At 39.3% G+C, this 18504-nt stretch overlaps 1 protein-coding gene across 4 annotated transcripts in view; it reads left to right on the top strand.

Moving 5' to 3' along the window:
- Positions 1 to 18504, top strand: part of MFSD14B (major facilitator superfamily domain containing 14B) — a 71879-nt gene that overhangs the window by 29242 nt on the left and 24133 nt on the right. For 2 of the 4 annotated variants that reach the window (XM_027616483.2, XM_027616485.2), the window contains exons 2-3: positions 1057 to 1152; positions 11190 to 11252. In XM_027616483.2, coding sequence (XP_027472284.1) covers positions 1057 to 1152; positions 11190 to 11252 — 159 coding nt within the window. Of the gene's footprint in view, positions 1 to 923; positions 941 to 1056; positions 1153 to 11189; positions 11253 to 18504 lie in introns of those variants that run through there. The other 2 variants (XM_027616486.2, XM_027616484.2) reach the window with 2 other exon arrangements.

Raw genomic sequence — 18504 nt, 5'->3', positions numbered from 1 at the left:
AGGAAGTACGTACATACCGTTTTGGTTTTTTTTGCTCTTGTTGCTTTGCCAAACCGTTTGACGGTAAGTCGCAGACATCAAGAATTCCCAAATGGTTATCTGTTGTAAAGTCCGTATTCATATTTTACCCTTCTGTTCCCTGTTCCTCCAGGATCCCCCATTTTGTTGTGTGACTCTCGCATCCTTCGACATGTATGAGTCTCCTGACCTTTACTTCCGTCTTTTATGACATTGGCATTTCTAAGGAGAGCACGCCTGTTATCTTGTAGAATGTCCCACAGTCTGGATTTGTCTGATTGTTTCCTCACGATTAAATTCCAGTGAAATGTAGATTTACTTCTACCTTTTAAAGACTTAAAAATATAAGCATAAGAATAGTGAGGGCTTTACAGAGTCTTTTGCAAGCATCACTTTCAGTTACTACCAAGTGGTAGCAAGGTGCCTAGTCTTGTAATAAGCGTTGTCATAGAATCAACATTAAGTTGAAGGGAATTTTAGGTTTATCTCCAGATCTGAGTCATAAACTGCAGACAATTAGCAGAATAGATACAGTCTTAAAATGTAACAAACAGAAAGTTGGATTTTGACCCCCTGGTATGGGCTGTGTTTTCCTTATTGTTCTTCCTCCCCCACCATTTAAATCATCTGTGCTGCCCCTGAAGCTTTTGAGCAAGTGACCCATATGCCCACCTCTCTCTTTACATAGCTAGAGAAACCAGGCTTAGAAAGGCCAAGTTGCTGAGGGACACATAATTAGTAAGAGACAGAATAGTCAGATCTTGGAACCTCAGTCTCTTAAAGACCCAGTTGATTCTCAACCAAAGCTCAGTTATTTGCAGTCATGGAACAAGTGAAAAAGTTTATATAAGTTTGCCACCTTCTGTGATTAGGCAAGGAATCAGGGATGCCACAGAATGAAGTTTTATCGTATATAATATAGGTAGGTCCTAAGCTTATTTTATACAGTCTTTATTTTGTGTGTTAGATACCATTTTAGCAAAATTGATTTCTTTTATCTGTCTACTATTTTTCATAATAACTTTCTTCCTTTTTTAGCTACAAGGCTTTGGCAGACCAAGTGTGTATCATGCTGCTATTGTCATCTTCCTAGAATTCTTTGCGTGGGGCTTGTTGACAACTCCAATGTTAACTGTAAGTATTGCTGAACAGGTCCTTGTTTATGAAAGCAAAACAGAGGTTCTTAAGCATATATGCCCAGGGCCAAATGTTTAGGTATGTGTTTGAGAGAATCTCTTGACAGTGATTTAAGACTGCTTATTCCACTGTGTTGTTTCCACTGTGTAGACTAAGAACTACCTGCAACAAAACACCTGGGCTGCACGTTAAATATTCTTGGGTAGCAAGGCACTCCCACTGAGCCAGAATCCTGGAAGTGCTGTGAGTGAACTGTAGGTATTTAGGAAGACTGTGAAGATGCACAAGGGGAAATTATTGCAGTTTTGTTGAACTTTGTAACTTACTTTGTATGGATGTAATGGCCTTTGACTAAGAACATAGGAAATAGATTGGTAAGTACCTTGTAACAGTGATCATTGCCCTATTTGGTAGCTTACTCGCTATAGCCACTTCTTTGCAGAGGCTGTACTGAATTTCTTAGCCAGAACCTGGATATTTGATATGTGTTGTGGTTAGAGGGAAGGGAAATGCCTAAGAAAGCGTTGGCATGTAGATTTTGGGTGCTTAATTACTATTTTATTTTTTTAAAAGAAGATTTTATTTGAGAAAGTGCACATGCACGTGTGTGCGCAAGCAGGGGGAGGAACAGAGAGCGAGAGAATCCCAAGTGGACTGAGGACAGAGCCCGACAGAGGGCTCAATTTCAGGACCCTGAGATCATGACCTGAGCCAAAATCAAGAGTCAAACACTTACTCGACTGAGCCACCGAGGTGCACCCCAATCACTAACAATTCTAATAAAAATATTTTAAAATTGAAGAAAAAGATATTTTTAAATTGGCCTTACATTTCAGTTGTCTTAAAAATCATTGGTGGTTAACTCTTCCCAGTCACCATTTTGCTTTACCAGAGAATCCCTTTGGATACAGATAAACTTTGGTTCCAAATTAGCTTTAGAAAACAGGGATCTTTAAAGGGTGGCTATTAGCCATACATAAGACTTTGCTATGTTTAATTCTTCTGGTGCATTTAAAATAAAATTTGATTTAATTAAAATGACAGCTTGGATGGAACAGTCAGCCTAAAGGATTGCCTGTGTTTTTAAACCTCTATTTTATTCTTTCTCATTATACTACCTTTTCCTTCCTAATGCTTTACTACAGAAGGTAATTGGTTATTAGTTAATGGGGGTAAGTGGTCCCCGTTTTAAGTTTCATGAGCCTGCTGTGTTCACCACTGTTTGGGCTACCTATGACACAGTTGGTGCTCAATAGATATTTTCTTTGAATAACAAGTATATGCATTGTAGGCACACGTGTTGTGTCCTTGAGGGATTGTTTCTCTGAGACCTGTTTTCAGTATGAATATAGACACAACAGGCTACTCATTGTAAGGAACTATGTTACTTAATTTTTGGTCTAGGCTCTCTCACTCTGTCCATGTCCATGTCCATGTCCCCCCCAGCCCCCATGTGTTAAGCGTTTTAAATAGTTTAAATAGTATTTTTCTAAGACAACCAGAAATCCGCTGTAGTGGTTCAGCAGGTTTCTCAATATAGAGTTAATCCTATAATCATGCTCTAGTAAGAATTCAAAGTGAAGAATACTTTAATATTTTTGAGGCCTTGTTAGAAATTCTAAGGGCGCCTGGGTGGCTCAGTTGGTTAAGCGACTGCCTTCGGCTCAGGTCATGATCCTGGAGTCCAGGGATCGAGTCCCACATCGGGCTTCCTGCTCGGCAGGGAGTCTGCTTCTCCCTCTGACCCACTTCCCTCTCGTGCTTTCATTCTCAAATAAATAAATAAAAAAAAAAAAAAAGAAAGAAATTCTAAAACCACCTTCCAGACAGTTAAAATCTTTGGGGACCTTTCTGGCCCTAGACCAGATTGTCAGATCTCTTTTAATTTTAATTAATTAGCTAATTAATTTTAATATGCATCCAAAGACTGATGTGCCTTTCTTCTTACTGCCCAATGCAGATAATTTTCCTAGGCGTTCTTTGTCCTCGTTAGACCCTGGAATGCAACCTTAGAAGCCAGCTAAAATGCTGTTTTATTTTCTCTTTGCAGTTTCTGAGCAGTTTTGCTGCTTTCAAAGATTTGGTTAAAATAAACATGTGAGGAGTACAGGGTTGCTAGCATCACTCTGACACACTATACCATCATAGAAAAAGTGTTGCTGAGTTAATAGATGGGTTCATTCTCTCTTTTCTGAGCTCTTGGTGTTACTAAATTAAGCTAAATGTCCTTTACTGTCCTATCTCCCTTAGCCTTTACATCACAGTTTGCTACCTCTGTTTCTGTTCTGACGTGGCAGGGCTGGTTCCTTTCACCTTCTTTATGGGGGGTGGGGGGGAGATTTTCTCTGGCATAGCCCCTCTACTTTCTGCCTTTTCTGGTTGTACAGAGAACTGATAATGTTAGGTTGTTTGATGAGGAAGGGACAGAATGAGGGTTTGTTTATTACAGCAGGACTTCGTTGATCCTCTTCCTTGGTGTTGGGGTTTACTGTCGTCAGTTAACTAGTTCTTGGCATCCTGCATCTATCGCCCACTCTGGTGTAACTATTAGGATGATGGTTCATGTGTGGGTTTTTTTTTCCATGCCGTAACTAGTGGACAGCACTCTGTCCTCTTTCCATCAGGTGAGAAAAATAGTCTGAAGTAAGGATTTGGAGATACAGAACGGTACCCGCATATTAGTATTTTGTCCAGTCTGACTGCCTGCATCCTAGCACTCATTAGAAGAGCTCTGTTTGAAGTAGTACAGAATTGGAGACTTTCCAGGATGGCGGAGAAGTAGGAGACCTTAGTTTTGTCAGGTCCCAGGAATTCAGCTAGATTGCTATCAAATCATTCTGAACACCTGTAAACTCATCCAGAGATCTAAGAAAAGAATTGCTGCAATTCTACAAATAGAAAAGTGACCACGTTCTGCAAGAATGACAAGACAAAAACTCAGCTCAAAAAAGAACAAGAGAGGGTAGTGATAGCCAGAGACCTAATCAGTATGGATATAAGTAAGATGTCAGAACTAGAGTTTAGAATAACGATTATAAAGATACTAGCTGGGCTTGAAATAAGCATAGAAGACACTACAGAATCCCTTTCTGGAGAGGTAAAAGAACTAAAATCTAATTAAGGCAAAATAAAAAGGTCTATTAATGAGATGCAATAAAAAATGGAGGCTCTAATTGCTGGGATAAATGAGGCAGAGAGATGCCATTCCCATTGGAAATATGGACTTGGCCCTGCTTATAGTCATTCCCATCCCATTGCTGCTTTTCTGACTAGGTCTTAGTTTGCATTTCAGGGCCTTGGGGCTGTTAACTTACACAGCCAGGGTGCCAAGACTGGTGGCAAGTTCCCAGTCAGTCCCTGAACGCTTGGTGCTTAGCTGGCTAGGGTATTCATGGGGATGGGTAAAGATTTAATTTTCTGCCTTACTGGTACATGAAACAATTTGTGTTTTGACCTTGTGTCTAGTGATTTTGCTGAATTCACTTACTAATCCTGTGTTTATCTGCAGATTTTTGCATACACGTTCATATATTTTGTTAGTTTTTAAATCTTCCAGTCCTTTTTCTTTTTCTTTTTCTTACTGCATTGCTGTGACATTCAGTACAGTGTTGAATAGAGACGATCATAGTAGGCATCCTTATCTCATAGATGATTTCTGTTGGAAAGTGATCCAAAATTTAAAACTCACCACTAAGTATGTTATTTGCTATAGATATGTTTTTGTAGATACTCATTGTCAGAGAAGGGAAATTCCCCTCTATTCCTGTTCTGCTTACAGTTAACTAATTAGGTGTTAAATTTTATCAAATGAATTTTCTGCATGTAACTAGATAACAATTAGATTTTTCCTTTATTTGAGTAATGTGGCCAGTTATATTGATTTTTTTAATTGAAAGATTTTGTTTATTTGAGAGAGAGAGAGAGAGAGATTACAGGAAGGGGGGTAGAGGGAGAAGCAGGCTCCCCGCTGAGCAGGGAGCCCGATGCGGAGCTGGATCCCAGGATTCTGGGATCATGACCCGAGCCGAAGGCAGACATGTAACCGACCGAGCCACCCAGGTGCCCAGTTAGTACTGATTTTTGAATATTAGGCCACCCTTGCATAAATCCCACTCACTTAGTTCTGATATATATTTATAACTAGAAGCTTGTACTTTTCATCCCCTTCACCCATTTCACCCACCATCCCCTGCCTCTGGCAACCACCAGTCTGTTCTCTGTGTTTTGTTTGCTTCCACATATAAATGAGATAATATGATATTAGTCTTTTTCTGTTTGACTTATTTCTCTTAGCGAAATGCCCTCAGGGTCCATTAATGTTGTCTCAAGTGGCAGAATTTCCTTCCTTTTTAATGGCTGAATAATATTCCCGTGTGTGTGTGGGGGGGGGGGACAGTTTCTTTTATTTTTATTTTTAATTGAAGTACAGTATGATATATTAGTTTCAGGTGTACAACATAGTGATTTGACAGTTCTATACATTACATAGTGCTCACCGTGATAGTTACCATCTGTCACCATACAGAGTTTTTACAGTCTTAATGACTATATTCCCTATGGTCATAGATTGTTGCATGTCTATTATCTTAATTTCTAAACATTTGGGGACTTTTCTAGATTGTATTATCAGAGATCATATTATGAATTATTTCAGTTCTTCAAAATTTGTTGAAGCTTGTTTTGTATACTTGCGTATGGTTAATTCTGATAAATTTTCCATATGATCTGAAAAGAACAAGTATTCCCTGGAGTAGTATTGTCTATGTGGTAAGTATGTTAAATTTGTTAATTATGTTTGATGTCTTTTATATATTCACTGATGTCTTTTGTCTACCTGTTCTGGCATCCTTCAAGAGAGATGTATTTCTCTTCCACTTTTTACGTTATTGTTGTGCAGCTAAATTCTGTATTTTTTTAAACACTACAGTACATTGTATTATTTTATACAGTCAGTATTTACCCTGATACTTATCCATTCTGATGTTCTTCCTTTTCTGTATTTCTGTGCTTTCTCCTATAATCAGTTCTTGAAGACTTTTTTTTACTTGTTTTGCTTTGGTGCAGGTCCCTGTGCAGCACATTGTTTTTAATGTGCATAGCATTTTTTGGAATGACTTGGAGGACACTTATTTTATTTTATTAAAAAAATTTTTTTTAAGATTATATTTATTTATTTGACAGAGAGAGAGCGAAAGCAGGAACACAAGCAGGGGGAGTGGGAGAGGGAGAAGCAGGCTTCCTCCTGAGCAGGGAGCCCAATGTGGGACTCGATCCCAGGACTCCAGGATCATGACCTGAGCCCAAGGCAACGCTTAATGACTGAGCCACCCAGGCGCCCGGCACTTACTTATTTTAAAACTTTCTTCTGTTTCCTACCATAATTTAGTTATTTGGCAGTGAGGCAGATTATCTTTTTCTATTTGTGTTCTTTTTGTGCCTTTCAGTATTTTCAGAATTGTTACTGAATTTTATACATGCTTATATTTACAAATGAGGGGTAGATCAGAGATGGTGAAAACAAATGTCTTCTGGGGCTAGGCAAGTAATGTAAATGTCAGAAGTGGTGTTGGAATGTTGTAGTTGGAATACATGCTCCTTCAGCTGCAGCAGCCACTGTCTGCTTACTCAGCTAATCAGTGATGTGGCAGTTGAAGCCCCATGTTTTGAAATCTTCTGAGTTCCTGTGACATGCTAGAAAATCATACGGAGTATGATTTTTCCTAAAATTTACACAGTGACAATTATCACACTTTGAAAAACACAAATACAAGTCAGAAAGAGTATCAGCTTGCCAATTTGCCACCTGTGCCCTAGACACCTCTGGTAGTTGGAGTACTGCCCCGGTGGACAGGCCTGTTCCTCAGAATTGAATGCAAGCACTGCTTGTAGGAGCTCTTGATTTATGACAGTGTGGTTGTTCAGAGATCCCTCTATAATGATGAATTAGTTTATTGTGTGATTGTAGGGCTTTATGCTACTCTTGGCAAACATAAGGAACCTGGGGCATTACCATTTTTTAATCCTATCCATTTGGTTCTGCAGGTATCCCATTTAGTAATGTCAGTTCAGAGAACTATGCTGTCTGATCCTTATGTTGGGCACAGATACGGAGGTCAGCAGCCTTGAGAGCAAGATACCAGCAGCTCATTTTATAACCGTTTAAAAACCTCTTCAACTATGGATGTTTTTCCTCCTCCAGTGCTGAATCTTGTTTTTTTTTTTGTTTTAGTTTTTTTTCCTGGACTCTGGGAAATTTACGTTTTCAAAGATCTTTTTTTTACCCCACTTTCACATGTTATTGTTGCTTCAACTCTTTCAGGGTTTCCTGTCTGCTGTGTATCATCCAGAAGTCCCTCACTATTCTTAGCTTCTCAAGAACACTGTAAATTTAGTTTCCCATCAGTGGAATTTTAGGTAGAAGTAACAGAAATAGAGCTGTGTGTGTGTGTGTAATGTGTAAGCATATAAACATACATACGCGGTTATTAGCTTCATTGTACTAGAAGTCAGTTCAACTCTCTAAACTTTCAGTTATTAGGAAATACTATTACAGGGGCGCCTGGGCGCCTCAGTCGGTTAAGCGGCTGCCTTCAGCTCAGGTCATGATTCCGGGGCCCTGGGATCGAGCCCCACATCAGGCTCCTTGCTCAGTGGGGAATCTGCTTCTCCCTCTGCTGCTTCCCCTGTTTGTGTTCTCTCTCTTTCTGCCAAATAAATAAATAATTTTTTTTTTAAAAAAGGAAATACCATTATATTTAATGCTTACAATAGTCCTGAAGAATAAAGGCAATATCTTCCTTAAGTTTTATTTTATATAGGAAGATGTTAAAAATGAAAGCTTAGATTTCTATCAGAAATGTTTAATAAACTTTTTATCGTTAGGTTAAATTATATACTGTATTTAATTTTTTTTAATTTATCATAAAATGGGTAGAATATTGCGGTTTTGTTTACAGCTGCTTTATTTTATGAAGACTTGGCTTTTTTTTATTGACTTATTTATCCAATAAGATTTAACTGCTTTCTTCTCCACTCCCCCCCCATTAGGAAAATGAAGAAGAATTTTGAAAAGTACAGATCGAAAATTCTTAGAGGAACTTCCTGCATCGTGGCACTGTTGCCCAGAAATGGTCCCTCACATAGCCAGGCATCCCATTAGATCTCTTCAGTTTAATGTACAGCCCAGTAAATGCATACTCCATTGTTTATACATGCAGATGGTTTTGCCAGACTTAAGTGGTTGTCTCCTGTTTCTGGATTGCATCATCTGCACAAGTGAATGCATGTTTGGGTCGTTTTGAGGGTAGAGTTGTTTTAGGGGAGGTCAGAGGACAGAGCCGGAGGCAGTGGAGGATCGGTGCCGGTGCCCCTTTGACAGCAAACAGGCAGCCCTGGGGTTGGTGTAGTATTCACAGGAACTTCTCCACTTTCTGTTTCCCCCAGCAGAAACTGTGAGAAAGCCTGTATACACAGGGAGTCTGAGAAATGTCTGTATGCTCTCAGCCTCAGTTTGACAGAATATGTAAGGGGAGAACAGAGGGTTGTGAGACAGTAGATACCCACACCCAGTGGCACACCCAGGATTAGAGAAACATTTTTAAAAATATACTGACTTTCCTGTGTTTTGCTGTTTCACCATATGATGCATGTAACAAATGAAACTGTTAAGTAGTTCTGATAGTGATTTGCATTCCATTTTCTTTAAAGAAAAGTTTTATATCTCTGTATCCTATGAAGTGTGTTATTTTTGAGAATTTTCTGAGAACTCTAAAGATTTTTAACATGTGATATTTGCTGTCCCTTATCTACTTTCTTATTTTTCCATTATAAATAGGTAGAGTTCAAATGCCGCTAGCTGAGATGACAAACCTTTTCTAAACCTTAAGAATAATCTTGTTAAGGGAAAGGTTGGAAATGATTTCTGTGAATGCATTTTACTTTCATAGCATTCCATGCAAACTTACTGAAGTCTAATGTCAATATCTTCACCCTTATCCAGGACAGCAGTGTCAGCACGAGTGAGGTGAAGGAATGTAAACACTTCATTTAGTTACCTCGTTTATTCTAATGTCATTAAGTCTTCTAATTCCACACAATTAAAAATAAAACCTCCAGGGCGCCTGGGTGGCTCAGTTGGTTAGGCGACTGCCTTCGGCTCAGGTCATGATCCCGGAGTCCCAGGATCGAGTCCCACGTTGGGCTCCCTGCTCGGCAGGGGGGTCTGCTTCTCCCTCTGACCCTCTTCCCTCTCGTGCTCTCTATCTCTCTCTCTCTCTCAAATAAATAAATAAAATCTTTAAAAAAAATAAAAATAAAAATAAAACCTCCAGGACACATCATTTTGTTGGGTGCATCACTGTTCATTTATATTGACCATTTTCTTTGCTGTTTATTTCATGTTGCATCTCACATCTTAGTCTAGATTATTTTCCTTCTACTGGAAGTACATTTTTTTGTATCTCATTAGGTGGAGTCCATAAGTTAGTAGACTCACTACTGTTAAGTTTTTGCTAGGTTAAAAATTGTGCTCAAAACACATTTTAACCAGGTATAGAATTGTAGGTGGGCATTTGTCTTCCTTTCCTCGTTTTGTTGATGATAGGATGGCATGCTTCTTGTCTGGGCTCCATTGTTACTCTTACGAAGACATCTTAACTGCTGCTCATTTGAAGCCAGTCTGTATTTCTCTTGCTGCTTTTAAGTTTTTTTGGTTTGTTTTGGTTTGGTTTGGTTTTCTGATTGTGAGTTTGGATTTCTTTTTATATTGCTTAAAATTTATTATGCTGCTTTAATCTCTGCCCTGATGTCTGTCATTGGTTCTAGTACATTCTCAGCCATTGGCTCCTGAAATTTTGTGTCTGCCTCATAAAGAAGACAAGTTTAATTGAAGTTGTGTCATGTTTTCTTATAGGATTCTCTGTGTCTTTTACTTTCTCTTTTATTTTTTGTCTTTTTGTCTCTCCATGTTGCATTCTGGATAGTTTCTCTTGACCTACTTTTGGGTTCAGTAATTCTCAGCCATGTCTAATCTTATCAGATATCTCCATTGAGTGAGTTCCTAACTTAAGTCAATACATTTTTCTGTTTTGGAATTTCTTTTCTTTTTAAAATCTGTGGACTTTCTTACAGCTAGTTCAAAAATTTCAAGCTTATTTTCTATATCTTGGAACATAGTAAGCATATTTTTTAAAGATTTTATTTATTTGAGAGAAAGAGAGCATGCACGTACCAGTGGGCGAAGGGGCACAGAGAGAGAGAGTCAAGCAGACTCCCTGCTGAATGAGGAGCCCGACACAGGGCTTGATCCCAGGACCCCAAGATGATGACCTGAGCCAAAGTCAGATGCTTAACTAACTGAGCTGCCGAGGTACCCCAAGCATACTCTTTTTACATTATTTCTGTTAAGTAATTCCAGAATGTGAAGTTGTTGAGAGTCTGTTTCTATTATATACATATTCTTTGTTGCTCTTTCTTGCTCATGGTGTCATATTTCATTTTGTATCTGATTACCTTTAATTGTGTCCTGGTCATTATATTTGAAAAAAAATATATGGTTGATTTGAAACCTAGATGATGCCTTTTCAGGATTGATTTTAGATTTTTTCTGTTAGATATCCAGAGGTGCTACCAGTCTGGAATCACTGTGATTCAAATTGAAGGCTTGAAGTTTCCTGGACTACCTAGGTCACATGAAGCTGGGCTGCAGGTTCATACTTGAGCTTATATAACCTTTTGTGGCACCTGCTTAAAATTGTTGGTGGTGAAGGGGGCCCATTAACAGTTTGTGTTTGCTGCAAATGCTTTTGTAAGAAAAACACCTGAGTGCTCCTGTGTAGGTTCTTGCTTTATTTAGATTTCTGCCTCATTATTTTTTACCTTTTCATACTTTAAGGATATTTTACATATTTCGCTGATATTTAAAATGTTTTCAGTCCAGGGTTCATCTTACTTACCTAACCTAACATTAACAGAAGCAAAGTCTTTCTCTTTAATTTGTTTTTGAATTTCTCTTGATGTTTGTTTGCTTTTTGTAGGTTCTACATGAAACATTCCCTCAACACACATTCCTCATGAATGGTCTCATTCAAGGTGTAAAGGTAAGAACAGTTTTTGTGTGGTTCACAGGGAACCAAAGGCAGGAATCCTTTAGTAGTTTAAGTCTGGAAGTTTAAGTGAGAAGTAGGGAAATAATCACTATTTGTTCTGGAACCTAAATCTAAACTTCTACCTAGATTATTAATGTCAAAATGAAACATAACCCAAGCCCATAAGGCATAGAATGGTTTACTGGTAAAAGCAGTACTTCATTTTTATTAACATGTGTACAACAGTTTATAAAGTGTTTAATTATGTGAGGCTTTTAATTGCCCTGTCTATCATATTCTTGTCTGCTTTTGAGATTGACTTTGATATTGAGGAAGAAGACAGCATCAAGATTTCGTCAGCTATATAGTTGTCTTTTGTCAAAGTTTGTGTTCTAGTCACAACTGAGTCCTCGACCATGTAATTAATTAGCCTTAATTCATTGTTTAAATTTTAATGTGATATTTATCAGAAAAGCTTATGAAAGATTAGAATGTTATGTTCCAGTCCCACTTCACAGTATAGTCAGTCTATGGGAATAGTGTCCTGTGTGTCCCTCCCAGCTTGGATGGTATTGATCTGTGAGTTGAGGAGCACACAAAATTATATCGTAGTAATTTGCTGAATTTACAGCTGGGAGCAGCATTATTTGTAATGAATGCTATTTATTCTTTTCCTAGTTTCAAAAAGAATTTGAGTATGCTTACAATAATGGCATTTTATTTTTTACTTTTTTATTTTTATTTTATTTTTTTATTTAAAGATTTTATTTATTTGAGAGAGAGAGAATGACAGAGGGAGAGAGAGAGAGAGAGGATGAGAGAGGGAGAGAGAGAGCATGAGAGGGTCAGAGGGAGAAGCAGACTCCCCGCCGAGCAGGGAGCCTAATGCGGGACTCGATCCTGGGACTCCAGGATCATGACCTGAGCCGCAGGCAGTTGCCCAACCAACTGAGCCACCCAGGTGCCCCTATTTTTTTTTTTTTTTAAGATTTATTTATTTTAGCGAGCATGAGCAGGGGGAGGGGCAGAGGGAGAGAGAGAGAGAATTTCCAGCAGACTGATGTGGGCTCGATCTCACTACCCTGAGATCATGACCTGAGCAAAGTCAAGTCGGACACTCAACTGACTGAGCCACCCAGGTACCCCTAAAATGGCATTTTAAATAAAGGTTGAAGCAAGAAGTTTTTAGTACTCATTGAGAAGAGGAATATGATCAAGAATCTGGCATGTGGTCATTTAAGCACCTGTTTGTGATCAGCATAGATGAAAAGGAAAAAATAAGTGAGAGAAAGCATTGATAAAAATACAACGTAAAGGGCGCCTGGGTGGCTCAGTTGGTTAAGCGACTGCCTTCGGCTCAGGTCATGATCCTGGAGTCCCGGGATCGAGTCCCGCATCGGGCTCCCTGCTCAGCAGGGAGTCTGCCTCTCCCTCTGACCCTCTTCCCTCTCGTGCTATCTCTCATTCTCTCCTTCTCAAATAAATAAATAAAATCTTTAAAAAATATATATATATATAACATAAATTTATCCTTACAGTAGATTCTTGGGGAAGTTATTCCATAGACCTTTTTATCTTGTGGACTAGCTACTAAAATGTGTTTTAGTCTGGTTTTGCAAAATAGAACCAGCTAGATCTGTACTCTGAAGCCGAGCGGTGTGCTACACTTTGACCTAGAGACACCTACACTGTTACTCTAAAAAAAATGTAAAACACAAGGTATTTGGATTGATTCAGGGGCTTGGACAGTGGCTTATTCCACTTCAGTATATACAAACTTTAGCTCGTTGAGCTTTAATAAGGACTTCTGTCCTGTACTGATAGGTTATTGTGTAAGGGGTAGGGATAAAATGACAGCACCTACAGCAAAGTGTAGCTCTGTTAAGATAGCTTAATGTGTGTGTGAGCACAGTGAAGTGAATGGGGCTTCAAATTGCATTAGCTTTAAATCTCTGTTCAGCACCTATGACCTTTGTTACGGAAGTCACAGAGATCGTGGGATCAAGCCCCGTGTTGGTCTCCACATTTAGTGAGGAGTCTGCTTGGGAGTCTCTCTCCTTCTCACCCTCCCCTTGAGCTCGCTCGCTCTCTCAAATAAACAAAATCTTTAAAAATAAATAAATAAAAGATCTTTCTAACCAGGGTGATTATTACAGGTTAAATGAACTAGTATATGTAACCCTATTAGCACAATATCTTCATGTGCTGACTAAAATGTTGCAAGGAGAAATATGTAAAAAGCAAAAACTATTAGAAGGAAATCTTGGTGACCATTTTCTTACCAGTTTGGGAAAAGATTTTCTTTTCTTAGGAAAAGAATTTATAAAGGAAAAGATTGAGGCATTTACATCAGTATTTTAACTTTGGTAAGTCAAAACCACCATGATAAAAATTAAGACAAGTGACAAAATGTTCTTTGCAGCATGTGAAATAGGAGGAGGAATACATAAAAGTGCTCTCAAAGTAAAATGTTATGAAAATGATTGATATCCCAGAAGGGGAAGGAAGGACGTAAGCTAGCAGTTTACAAAAGATGTCAGTGTAGAAATAGGTTTATCACTAGGAAGCAATGAATCCCAAATGAAATGAGATTATATTTTCTTTTTTTAAGATTTTATTTATTTGACAGAGAGAGAGAGAGAGACAGAGGGCAAGCACAAGCAGGGGAAACGTCAGGTAGGGGAGAAGCAGGCTCCCTGCTGAACAAGGAGCCTGATGTGGGGCTCAGTCCCAGAACCATGGGATCATGACCTGAGCCAAAGGCAGCTGCTTAACTGATTGAGCCACCCTGGCGCCCCGAGATTATATTTTCACATAGACATTGGTAGAAAAGTTTAAACTGACAATAACTAGTTTATTTTGTGGTAAATTGGGTCCCCATACATGGTTGATGGAGGATAAATTGGTATAGCTTTCCTAGAAGGCAGTGTTTAAAGAACCTCAAAGCAGGGGCACTTGGGTGGCTCAGTCATGAGACGTCTGCCTTCAGCTCAGCTCATGATCCCAGGGTCCTGGAATCTAGCCCCACATTGGGCTACTTGCTCAGCGGGAAGCCTGCTTCTCCCTCTCCCACTCCCCCTGCTTGTGTTCCCTCTCTCGCTGTCTCTCTCTGTCAAATAAATAAAAATCTTAAAAAAAAAAAAAAAACCTCAAAATATTCACTTATTTTAACAAAGCAATTCTGTTTCTAGAAAATTGTTCTAATCAAATAGTTAAGAGATTCAGGTAAAGGGCTGTTTGTAATAGTAAACATGGAAGCAATTAAAATGCCTTAAAATTAGAAGTACTTTGTGGCACAGCCATATGATGTAATACGGGTACATGAAGAACACATTTTTAAAGAATACTACATAATGTGTGAGCCAAAAAGATTGTAAAACTAGAGTATGGCTTTTGTTTTGTTTTTACCAAAATACATGTGTATAAGTAGGGGGAAACGTGATTAAAACGGAGTCACCTGAAGCGTGAAAGCATATGGATTTATGGATGATTCACAGTTTTCTTCTTTATGTTCGTTCTTTGTAGATTTTCCACAGTTACTTGTACTTTGTAAGTTTACTGTTGTAATGCATGGGTGAGAAAGTTCATATTTGGGGTGAGCACCCATAAAAGATACAAGAGGAAACAAATCTGTGTATTCTCCAGTTTCAGGTTTTTTCCTCTGGCAGCTATATTCAGATGAAATTCACACACCATGAAAGTCACCCAGTAAAAGTGTACGTTCCATGGGTTCAGCGTGTTTACAGACTTGTACAGCCATCAGCACAGATCTACTTTTCTGCTTCTATAGATTGGCCTGTTCTGGACATTTCGTATAAGTGGAGTCATACTGGGACGCCTGGGTGTCTGCTGGTTCAGAGTCCAACCTTGGTTTTGGCTCAGGTCATGATCTCAGCGTCATGATATAAGCCTCGCGCTGGGCTCCACGCTCGGCATGGAGTCTGCTTGTCCTTCCTGCCTCTGCGTGCTTTCTCTCTCTCTCAAATAAATAAAATCTTAAAACACTTAAAAACAAACAATCAAATGGAATCATACTATAAAACAGTCTTTTGTGACTGTCCTTCACTTCCCTGATATCATCCAGGCCCACCTGTGTTGCAGCACATATTAGTACTTCATTTTTTTATGGCCAAATAATATCTGTTGTGTGAACATACACAGTTCATCTGTTCATTAGTGATGGACATTTGTATTTCTTCCACTTCTTGGCCTGAGTAATGATACTGCTGTGAACATTACATTTGTGTACAAATTTTCATGGGGCCCTGTGTTTTCACTTTGCCCTGAGAATACACCGAGGGGTACCAGAATTGCTGGATCATACAATAACTTGATTGTTTTAATTTTGTTTTCAAAGTAACATCTTTCCTAACCCTCTCTCTGGCAAGTCATATGTGTTCCTCATCCCCTAGACTTCTGAGATATGAATGACTCAGGCCTTGGACAACAGTTTCTTCTACCTCTGCACTCGCTTCCTGGATGACATTATCAGACTTACCACTTCCAGCTCTCAGATACCTTCCTAGACCTTCATCCAGAACTCCAGATTTATATACCCAGTTGCCTTATTGTGACACCTCTATTTCCCGGTCTGATAAGCATCTCAAAGTTAACGTGCCAAAACTAATTCCTGATCTTCCCCTCTAGCCTGACCTGCTCCCAGGCCTTACTTATTTCAGTTACTGGTCATGCCATCCTCACTCAGACCAAAATCCCTGGAGTAAGTGTTAACTCCTTTCTCTTCCCAAAACCATTCCATCAGCAGATTCTGTGGTTGTGCCTTCAGAATAGATCTATAATGAAAAGACTCCCTGGTCTCCTTTCAGTAGAGATCCTGACAAAATATAAGCCAGCTTGTGGCATTCTTAACCAATCCCATCCCCACTCCATTTTCTCCTCTGGCATCATCCCTGTTCTCTTCTGTACTCCCTGCTGACCTAGCTCCAAGCAAGCCTGTGCTTACCTGAGGGCTTTGCAGGTTCTCTTTTTTTTCTGCTTGATTGCTTTCCCCCCAGATACTAACCGCACTCCGTAACCCTTAGCTTTTCACCCAGATGTCATTTTTTAGTAAAGCCTTTACTGACTATTGTCTTGAATAATGTAACCTGTTCTCATCACTTCAGTCCCTCTTCTCTGTTTTTCTCCAAAAGCATTATAATTTCACCTCTGACATGCTGTGTATTTTGCTTTATGTTGTTACTGTGTGTCCTTCTTAACCTTTCTCTTTTAGACTAGAACCTTCCTAAAGACATGAATTTTTGTCTGCTTTGCTTACTGCTGTCCTCAGCGCCTAGAACAGTTCTTGGCAAATGACAGGTGTTCAGTAAATATTGTTGACTTACTATTTCTTTCCAGTCTTTTTCTATGCATTTTTAAATAGTCAAGATCCAGCTTACGCTGAGACTGTAACAATTTATCTTTCTTCTTATGTCAGCAATCACTAATTATATCATCATAATTTCTCTCGGACATTAAAAATTACATTAAGCATAGGCAGCCCTCTTTTTGCACATTCCAGTATGCACAAATTTCAGTTATATCTAGTTCAGTTAAAAAATACAGCAGAACAGCTCACATTTCCATCACTGTGGTGTAGTGGTTGTGAGTAAAGTACGAACTGCTCCTAGCTGCTCAGCCACAGAACACTGCATACATCACGGATGAACATCACGCTCAGTGACCAGTGATGTCACTTCTTGCAGAATCTGCTGGTGACGGGTCACTGCACATCTCAGTTCGTGCACAGACAGCTAAGCGTGTAGCTGTGTTGCCTCCTTGTCTCCAGTGATAAACCCACACGACAGTTTACAAAAATCAATCATTGAAAAGGAACTGGCCAGCGAGGGTGGAAGTGCAGTGAAGAAGTAATTACTGATCATGCTAGAAGTGAGATTCAGATAGAACCTCTGCAGAGGTACAGGAGAAATGAGCTGGTAACCAGAGTAAAGGAGAGCAGTGTGATGAAAAAGATGTCCCCGGGGAAGTGATGTCAGCAAAATGCTTCACTTTGAAGGAACTCTCAGAGATGGTATTTCATGACATTGAAAACACGAAGGACAAAATGTTGGAAGTTGAATCAGATTAGAAAGGTGTCTGACAGTTTGCCAGTACACAGATGATACCCACTGCACATCATATGTTATAAGTTCTATGTTAGTAGGAAGGCAAGCACTGTTCAGGTGACTCTTGGTAAGTTTTTTTTATAAGGAAATAAAACGCTTTCTTAAGGTTTTCAATTACAGTGTAAATAAATACTAGTAAATGTTTTTTGTTCTTTTCATTAGTATTAAGAGATTAATAACATTAAAAGATTTATTTTAAGAAATGGACTCACATGATTTGGGGGCTAGCAAGTCTGAAATAGGTAGGTCAGCCTGAACTCAGGCAAGAGTTGATGCTACAGTCCCAAGGCAGAACTCTGTCTTCTGGAAACCTCAGATTTTGCTCTTAAGGCCATCAACTAATAGGAAGAGCCTTCCCTCCCCCTTATTATTGAGGACAGTACCCTTTACTTTAAAACCAGCTGCAACAAAATACCTTCACAGGAACACCCACACCCACTCAATTAAATAACTGGGTACTCTACCCTAGCCAAGGTGACACCATCACAGTAGTTTTAGCTACACTTTGTCCAAAATGTAACACCAGACTGAAACGCCATGGTGTGACTTGGCAGATGAAGCCTAGTTATGATGCTGGTTAATAGCAGGTGGAGTGACTGTAATCATTTTCATCATTAAAACCAGTTGGTCTGATGACCCAGTGTCTGCCTTTGTAACTTCTTGAAACTTTTTTCTTTAGCAGCTGTGTTTTATATTTATTACAAAATTAGACATCTTTATCAGTATCCCAAACTCAGCAGGCCATGTGTCCAAGGTTGGTTTATGCCTAGAGTGACAGTATGAACAGGGTGGCTCTAAAGCAGGAAAGTGATAATCTTGTCTAGCTTTGACATCACAGTGAAGGCTTGGGAAAGGGGAGAAAGTAGGAGACCCAGCAGGCCAGCTAATGGGGTAGACCCTCTGCCAGGATGCTCTTCCAGGGGTATTTAATACGTCATTTCTGTAGTCCCAGGAGTTGCTGCTCAGCTGTCTCATCCTGCTGTTTAAATGAATTAAATCATCAAGCAGTGCTTAGCATAGTAGCTTAGCATAAGGACACACGGAAACTTTTGGTTGATTTTTTTTTTTTTTTAATGTTGATTTATTTGAGGGCGCCTGGGTGGCTCAGATGGTTGAGTGTCTGCCTTCGGCTCAGGTCACGG

Source organism: Zalophus californianus, chromosome 13 (assembly GCF_009762305.2).
Source record: "Zalophus californianus isolate mZalCal1 chromosome 13, mZalCal1.pri.v2, whole genome shotgun sequence".
Classification (NCBI taxonomy): Eukaryota; Metazoa; Chordata; class Mammalia; order Carnivora; family Otariidae; genus Zalophus; species Zalophus californianus.
Note: the sequence above shows the minus strand (reverse complement) of the source record. Positions and strands in the feature narration are given on the sequence as shown.